General features: G+C 36.7%; 1 protein-coding gene across 2 annotated transcripts; it reads left to right on the forward strand.

Moving 5' to 3' along the window:
* The first annotated feature begins 485 nt into the window (after nucleotides 1-485).
* Nucleotides 486-9,304, forward strand: LOC141813919 (zinc finger CCCH domain-containing protein 27-like). 2 transcript variants are annotated; one of them, XM_074701927.1, is made up of 8 exons: nucleotides 486-617; nucleotides 1,891-1,979; nucleotides 2,236-2,334; nucleotides 4,629-5,554; nucleotides 5,744-6,874; nucleotides 7,313-7,642; nucleotides 8,119-8,653; nucleotides 8,886-9,304. In XM_074701927.1, the coding sequence occupies exons 1-7, from the start codon at nucleotides 562-564 to the stop codon at nucleotides 8,650-8,652; spliced, it is 3,165 nt and encodes a 1,054-aa protein (XP_074558028.1). In that variant the 5' UTR covers nucleotides 486-561; the 3' UTR covers nucleotide 8,653; nucleotides 8,886-9,304. The 2 variants fall into 2 exon arrangements, with proteins under 2 accessions (XP_074558028.1, XP_074558029.1); XM_074701928.1 differs by having other exon boundaries at nucleotides 8,895-9,304.

The following is a 9,304-nucleotide window of genomic DNA, read 5'->3' on the forward strand; positions in this document are numbered from 1 at the left end:
TCACAGGCGCAATGGATTTGGTTATAATCACGGCGAGGAGATTTCCATTTCGACGACCTCGAGGCGCGACGTGGAGAGACGAAAAAAAAACTAGTATTACCGAATCACCCAAAATTCAACCCTAACCATTATTGGACAATGCAGGTGGACCACCACTTCGCGTCAAACTTCGCGTCCACTGTAGTCGATCGACGCTGAGTGCAGCGTCACGTGCGGTCAGTTGATTTTCTGATTTGAATTTTTTTTTTACCGTTTTAAGGAACTTTTTTACGCTCACGAGAGAAGCATGCCCCGAGCTGTTAAGCCATCGTTAGACTCTGTGAGCATCTCTGTGAATAATAAGTAATAACCAGGTAATTTTAAGGTCCGGTTCATTCGAGCCGAGTCAATTACGTTGCGTGCGTGATGAAGCCGACCGCCGACCGGCCCGGCCCAGCCCAGCCCTTCATATTGGGCTTTCCCGATCCAACTTCGACGAGATGCAACTCCAAATGTGGAGATGGCGAGCGCCGTCTCCCTTGGTAGGCGAATCGGGCTGTTAGGGTTGTAAGAGTCCGAGAAATGGCACTCGCGAAGGCCAGGGAGATCGTTTCATCCGCTCCCGTCGTCGTCTTCAGGTGCGAATCTTAGGCTTCTCTTCCTCGTCGATAAATTGATTTTCTTCGTGGGCACAGGGTGTAATTTTACACCAGTAGGGTTCGATTATCGTGGGGTTTTTTTTTTTTTATCTTTTGGTTTTCTTCGGCGATAGTTTAGCGATTGGTTAGGGTTTCAAGCGCGGATGACGAAGAAGTTTATGAAGCTAGATTGTAATTAGCAGGATATATAGTGAATTCAAAAGTGGGATCGGTAGCTGTAAAATCAGTCAGTTATTTTTTTTTTCTTTCTATTCCACTATGTGTAACATAAGACTGGAAATTAAGTTATGTTTATATGGTGGACAAGTTCAGGGCCCTTGGATGCTTGCACTCATTGATTTTTTGCATCCTTTTAAACTCGTTATCTTATCTTTGTGGCTGAATCCCAACTTGTGAATGATACTCCTAATAAACTGGAAGGAATCAGGGGAGACAAAATGAGCTTGGTGTTGCACACAGCCCAGCCATTGGAAGGCCAAAAGGAGGATGCAATGGCTTAGGCGTGGAGCTGATGCGTGGTTCTTTGGAGTGCTTGATGCAATGAACTGAATTTAGCGTCATTGAAAACATGCTCTTGTTTTGAATAACTTGTGTTTCAGTATGAGAAAAATGTTATTGCTTGCTAGTATTATATACAGACATTTTTTTCATTAAAAGGACACCTATAATATGATTTTATATTAAACATCGTAGTGCTGTTGTTCTAATTCTTATCAATCCACCATCTTGTTACTAATGTTAGTTCTAATACCATACCCTTTTGATTTATTCATTCAAAGCATGAGAATGTAAGGGAACTAAAGGCTTGAGTAAAAATATGATCAAACATATAAACATGGACCTTTATTAGTTATATATAATAGTTGAGGGGTTAACTAAGATGGATGGATAATGCTTGGTTGTATGAAATACTGAAAGAATTTTAATTATTTTGGATAGAAAGGATTGTATGACGTTTGTTCCTTAGGTATATGCTGCCTTGTCTTTTATGAATATAAAAACCCTTTCAAGGTCTGCCATTAGAGGCAAGTGGAATTCACCAAAAGATGCGAGGGCACACACATTTACCTGGATTTTCAGTATCATTACCATAGGATAATAGATATTTGGACTCATTTATTAAGAAACTTGACAGCTCGTTAAATAAGCACTTTGTGCATTCATAAAGCTTTATATGCCTTTTATCTTTCTCTGATTCTATTTATCTTTTAGTTTTCTCTTGGTTTAAACTAAATGTTTTTGTTTATTGCAGCAAGACGAATTGTAGACACTCCAAATGGGTAAAGGAGTTGCTCACACATTTAGGGGCAGGTTTTAGAGTAGTTGAATTGGATCTTGAAAGTGAGTGCAATTTGTGCATCAATTGAATGATTCTATTAAGATTATTGCATGTGTGTATTGTTTGTCCTAAATAACATTAGTTGAGGTTGCTTCATGGAACTTTTTGTATTCTGTGTAATGCCTTTTATACTCTAGTCTTATATGATTCTGCCATCTAGTGCAAACATGAGCATAAAAATTTGCCCCTTTTCATAACTTTTCTGGGTGGAGGATTGACTAAATATAACTCCTGAATTCATTTATCTCGTAAATGCAGGTGATGGGTCTGATGTTCAATCAGCGGTAACAGAATGGACTGGTCAAAGAAAACTGCCTATTATCTTTATTGGTGGAGATCACATTGGTTTTTGTGAAAGTATGTTCCTGGTTTTTGCCTTTTTACTATTGATTTGTATTATAAACTTTGGTTTTATCTTCAAACTCTTTGCCGTTTGAAGTGAAATATCTTTTTCATTCAAAGCGGAGTCTAATTTATTTCCTAAAGTTACATAATTTTGTATGGCAAAGTGAGGTCCATCATCCACCGTTATCATGATGGCCTGCACAAATAGTTGCTTTATAAATAAATATCTGAAATTGAGTCACATTAATAAACTTAGTAAACTAACCTCTTAGAGAAGTACAATGTCAAAATATCTCCCGATCCAACCACCCAAAATAATTTTGCATGTATTTACATGCTTAACACTTGAAGTACAATTTTAGACCATCTAAAGCTTATTGGATTAAATTATAATTTAATTCATTGCTTATACAATACTGTCTATATGGTTTGATACTATACATTGTGTTGAATATATGTAATATACCATGGAATATTCAGAACAGTTTGCTGATCTATTATAGCCATTATGGCCCATTGGCTGATTTAAGTTCCAAGACAAGTTGTTTCATGTTGGTTGTGACATGAAAAGGATGAAGATGTACATAGTTGACAAGCTTTTCCTAATCCTTACATTGCTTGGATTATAGAATTAATTGATTGAGATTGGTATTGGATTGGAGACTTCAAAATTGGGCATGGTTATGGATTTTTTAGAAAAGGAAACTATGGTTTGTATAAGAAATCACAACAAAAAACACATAGGTAGTTTGTGAGATAAGATAAATTTTAGTTTCATGCTACAATATAAAATATAGGTAACTAATGCCAAATGAAGTAGAAACTTATAAAGAAAACTATTCTGTTCCTTAGACCTGCTTAGACTGCCGTATAGATTGCTTGAGTAGCCTAGGTCACTTGGGGGTCTTCCTAGGTAGACAAGTGGTCTGAACCACTTAGGCTACCTTGGCTGACTCCCTATGCTTCCTAGACTGCTTGGGCACTAGGCGAAGTGACACCTTGGCAAAACCGTCTAGGCATCCATCTGCCTATGGCACCTTTGTAGACAATGGTTTTTCCAATGTAATTCTTAATATATGTAAAGATATTATTGTCACAATTAAGCCTTTAATTTATCTGATTGCATATGCAATATTTGATAATAGATCTAATTTAGGGTCAATTCAGGTTTAGATGACTTTAATTGGATTCAAGTTTGTTTTTCTTGATGCAAGCTGAAACTAAGGTTTGCATTTTCCATTACTAGTGACACATGCATGGCACAGGCCACATTGGCAAACAACTGGTTTTTGCCTATGCTGACTATTGACTGATTTAGGTTACTGTATATGATCAAAATAGTGATTGAGATTTTAAACCTTGGATAAATTACTCTCAAGTTAATGAATGCAAAATGGAAATGACTAGACTAGAATAATTATTCCTAGCAAATGTGATGCAAGTAATGACTGTGTTTACATAATTCTCATTCCTGTGTTTGATTTGCAAGAATTATATAAATAATAGGCATGAGATGCATAACTAGAAAATATTTTTGAAATCAATAAATTTGATAGTTGGAATTATTTCTAGTTGGGTGATGGGAAAAATAACTAACTTGTATTAGAAGGAACAATATTCTTCTTTATTGAATTTTGAGTCTCTTTTTATGACCCAACATAGGAATTAGCTAGTCCGTTATAATTCATCTGGAATTGAATTCATTGTGTTTGGTTTGTAAGAATTGTGTACATAAAAACAAACCATATTTTTGAAATCAACAATTGATTGGTTGTAATAATTATTGCTTGGCTGACGGGAAAGATAACTAAGTTGGATTAAAAGAAACTGCTGTTCTTCCTTAATTAATTTTGAGTTTATTTTTATAACCAAACATAGGAATTAACAATTCCATTACAGTTCACCTGGAATTGAATAGCTATGGATAAGTCAGTTTTTAAAATGACCAAGTTATATATGATATTCCAATGTCCTTCAATATGTAAGATCAAACAAGATTAGTCACACAAGTTTCATATAAACTATTTCAAAAACAGTTTTACTTGTTAAAATTCTTTCATTAAGCAAAAAATTTTCTCCCACGGTGATTAGTTAATTCTCTTCAAGTGCAATAGTTCTTCAGATTAAAGCTTTGCTGTACTTTTATGGTTTTACGAACAATTTTACCGTCCTTGGTGACAGTGAAGCTGTAGGTGCATCAAACTATTCATTTCTTTATCCTTTTCTCTCTCTCAAATATTTCAATTTTTGAGGTTCCATAGAACATGTAATGTTGTGCTTAGCTTTCTGTTTTATCCAAACTATAGGTGCAAAAAACTATTCCACAAGAATATTACAGGCTCTTGAAGACGCATCTATAATCAGAGTTGGTCAGAATATTGATATTGTTGAGAAGTTTCAGCTATCTTTTCCTCCCGATGTCAACACAGTACAACTGAGAAATAAGTTGCCTAGTGAAAGGAATTACTCTATGTCCACTAAACCAGTGAATGATACTGAAGACCAAGAAGCTAGCGATGATGATGATGATCGCAACCATAAACATCGAAGGAGGGAGGCACAATCTATTTCTTATGATGATGATGTTCAAGAACTACCTATGCAGCGGATGAATAGGAGAAGAAGCAAACTTCTTGACAATCGAAAAAACTTTCATGACAGTGGAAACAATGGTAATATGGAGAGTTCTTCAAATTTTGATAAGGGACGTTCTAGCTTCACACCACTAACTCTGGATCCTTATCACTTTGATCCACGGGGTAGAATAAATCAAACGTCTCAGAATGACACTTTTTGCACCGCACCCAAAGTACGCCCCCTAGCAGGAAGAGGAAGAGGAAGAGGTAGAGGAAGAGGAAGGAACGTTGTTTCCTGGAACCAACAGGATTCTAGATTTAATCCTCTGGACACACTGGATTTTCCATCACAGGTTGTTTCACAAGGTCTACATACACATGTTAGTCTGTTTGGGACAGGTATACCAAATGCTGCAAGTGCACAAAATTCATCTTGGGGTGCATATGGCTTTGTTAATGAAATGAGCAATAGAATTTTGGATCCACTCCAACCACTTGGTTTGCAAGGTGCTCTTCAGCCTACGATCACCCCATTATTTAACCTGGGAATGCCTCATCAACGTTGCAGAGACTTTGACGAGCAGGGATATTGTTTAAGAGGGGATATGTGCCCAATGGAACATGGTGTGCATCGGATTGTTGTCGAAGATGTGCAGGTCCATTTCCTTTATAAGTTGTATCTGATAATTTGGTCAGGACTTTGCCAATTTGAATATTTATACTGCTAGAAAGTGGTTTCCATCTTATATTCTCTCAGAAATTAGATGATTGTTGTAGTAGTTGTTTTGTGCAACAATTAGCTTATTTTCATTTGGATCTAAATCATTTTATTATTTAATTTGCAGAGTCTTTCTCAGTTCAATCTTTCAGTTTCAGATCGAAATTCACATGTTCAAGGAATTCAAGCTGGGCCAAGACCATTGCCTTCAGCCAGTGCACCTTCTGCCCCATTGACTAGCAGCAGCAAATTTGTCCCTGCAAAAGATGGGAAACCCCTTTTGCCTGAGGATTCACTAAAGCTGAATGTGGTTTCATCCTCTTCTGGTTTGGTTGAAGCAGATGTATATGATCCTGATCAGCCATTGTGGAACAATGGGTGTCAAGGAACATCTGAGACTGCCTTAATGCTTTCTTTAGAAAACAATGATGAACCTGTATGGAATGTAGATTCTTCTTTTCAATCATCTGTCCAGGACCAGATTGGCCATAGTAGCAGGTCAGAGATTGGTACAATATCTATTAACAATGCAAATACTACAAATCTCCTTTCAAATGAAATGAAGGTAGATAAGGAGAACTCTATAGTCAAAGCTTCTGCTACTGTTCCTGAAAAACAATTTACCACAGAGAAGAGTCAAAAACCAATGGCAAATCACCATGATTCTACAAGTAACAGTGGTAGGATGTCTCAAAAAGCTTCACGTACTCTCTATGTGCATGGTATTCCTCAAAAGAACAACACAAGGGATGCCCTTCTTTCCCACTTTCAGAAGTTTGGTGAAGTTGTTGATATTTACATTCCACAAAATAGTGAAAAAGCTTTTGTTCAATTTTCAAAAAGGGAGGAGGCTGAAGCTGCACTTAAAGCGCCTGATGCTGTGATGGGTAATCGGTTTATAAAACTCTGGTGGGCCAACCGTGATAGAGCTTTAAAGGGGCCGAAAAATTTTCTCCCCAAAGTGCTACCATCTTTTGTAGGGCAGTCTGCCCGTTTTCCATCTCGTCCACTTGCTACTGGGAACGAAAAAGGGGATACGTCTTCTCCACTTCCACATGAAAGTAAATTGGCTGCTCCTGAGATTTTAGTGTCAATCCCTGTTCCAAAAAGTTCTGCAAACACTTTAAAGATAAATTCTCCTGGAAAGAAAAAGCTTGATGGTTTGGAGACTTTGAAAGAGGAACTTCGCAAAAAGCAGGAGAATTTAGCCTTAAAACGAGAGGAGTTTCGTCGCCAATTAGAAAAATTTGAGAAACAAGTAAGCTTTATTATTATTTTGAGTCGGCTTTATTATCTCTTAGACATCTTTTAGTTGACAATTGTTTGAAATTGCACTCTTCTCTTAACAAAGGACTGGGAGTAATTTGGCCTGTTGCTGAATAATTTCTGTTATAGGAGAATTATTTTATGCTCTTCCATGAAAAATATTATATATTTTTTCTTCTGTGTTCGTTCTTTTGGGGAAAGGGCAAGAATAAGGTGCTATTTGTTATTGACTTGTGTGGATAACTATCTAATGCTATTTTGAAAGTCTGAAACCGTTAAGGCTCTGTAAATATACCTTTGCATATGTTTTATATTTGTTTTGTAAGCTATGTTCGAATGAAGTTTGATGTGATAACTTGCTCTGCTTTTCAGTCATCATTTACTTAATTTTTCATATAGGAAATTTTATACCTTTGTGTTCCATGTGCAGGCTGTTTTATTCAAAAAGGGTGAAGTGACCTTAGAGCCTGCACCTAAAAGACTTAAATCAGATTTGAGCAATGAAGGTGAACAAACTGAACCATCCAGAGTGCCAAATATTACAGAAGGTGCACAGAAACAGATTCATAATACTCAAGAAATCAGAAATTTAGTGGACGCTACTGTTTCATGTACTGCAAAATCAAATTCTACAGTCATGGGCAATTCCAGCACAGAACAAATAAGTCATCAACATTCGTCGAAGTTGAGTAATTGTAGTTTGGATAGTCGACCGACTACGTTCAGAGTTCTTCCTCCTCTTCCGGCTGGTCTCACAAATGTATTGTCTCTCTTCAGATACATGAATATGCACCATCCTCATAATACCTAATTGTTAAATTTGGACAGAGTATTCTGCACATTACATACATGCATTACATTCCGGGCATTTGTGGAGAAGTTTGACATTCTCATTTTGTGTGGGAATGACAATTCTTTGCCTTGTATATGGCTTTAGGAGAATAATCAGATTGTTTAGAGCCTGTTTGCCTAACTACAGCTTCAGTGCTTTTATGGCTGCAACCTAGAACCTAAGTGGAAGTTCAAACTGAATGAATCCTATATGTAGAAAACACACAACCTTCTCTAAGCATTAAATTATTAATACATAGTTGATTTAATGGTGGTTAACCTAATCGATATTGCTGTTCTTGAAACACCTGGTGTAGAGTTTGCATGGAATACTTTTAAAATGCTCAATTGCTTTCACTGTCACAGACATTATATTATTGTTTCTTTTTTTTTTTACTATTGTAGGTTGCTGATCTGAGGGATCATTTTGCAGTATTTGGTGATCTCTCTTCTGTAGCATTAGAAGAACCTGAGGAAAGAAAAGAGAATGTGGGCATGAAGACGCCTGAAACTTTTTGTGCTTGTGTAACTTTTTCCTCCTGTGATTCTGCTGAGAGAGCTTACACAATTGGTAAATTTTGGCAAGGCCACAATTTGCATTTTATGTGGCTAAATGATCCCAGTAACTCAAAAAATTGCACCACCCAAGAAGTATTAGGGCCACCTGTATCTTCAATTGTGACTGTTGAAGTTAACCCGAGAACATCTGCAACTCCACAAATCCAAAGAAATTCGGCAGATATTGCCCTGGCTGAGTCAATGGCTCCTTTGGATGAGAAGCCTTCTTCATCTGTGGACAATGGGCATTCCCATTTTGAGGATGGGTCAGAGACTCCTTTAACGTCGTCCCATTCTAATTACAGTATATGTGAGGAGAGACAAGCTATGCCTGATGTCCAAGTTGTGGAAGACAAAATGGATATTGGTTTTGCACAGTAAGGTATGCTAATTTTTTCTTTGTAGTAACTTGGATCTGTATTTATTTTCTTTTTGAAGAGTCTCAATGTACAAATTGCTGAAAGAGAAGTCTCTGTATACAAACTGCTGCTTATTTTTCTTTTTGAACAAACAGCATTGTTTATTTATTTGTTGTTTTGAAAAAAAAAACAACAAATAGCATACAGTGGTGTTTTTTGATCTCCTAAGGAATCATTCAATGACATTATCTGCAGCTGTTTCAGGAATTTCTTGTGTGGATCAGTCGATGTTTCCACATACAAAATAGCCATGCTACCAAGAAGTCTGGTAAGATGGATTATGTGTCACTCGTTCATGCTTTAATGCTGGGGGGGAAAAGAATATCCACCAGCTGCCTGATCGTGTAGTTTGGAACAAATTCAGCTCAGAAAATACTCGAGAAATTAACGAGAAAATAGCTGGTAGCCATCTGTAACTTCTCAACTCTTTTTTATATTGCTTGTACGTTCTTGTTAGTGCAAATATTACTAAAATCTTTGTTATTTTGGTGATTGACTGCTAAATTAGGATGCTCATTGAGCTAATGCACAGGTTATTGTTATAATTAAAGAGATAATCATTGTTTTTCCTTGAAGGAGGCGAAAGCAAATCAGTGATATTATCTGAGATCTTA

This window comes from Curcuma longa, chromosome 20 (genome assembly GCF_044706935.1).
Source record: "Curcuma longa cultivar G26 ecotype Majalengka, Jawa Barat chromosome 20, ITB_CL_G26_1.1, whole genome shotgun sequence".
In the NCBI taxonomy this organism is placed as follows: Eukaryota; Viridiplantae; Streptophyta; class Magnoliopsida; order Zingiberales; family Zingiberaceae; genus Curcuma; species Curcuma longa.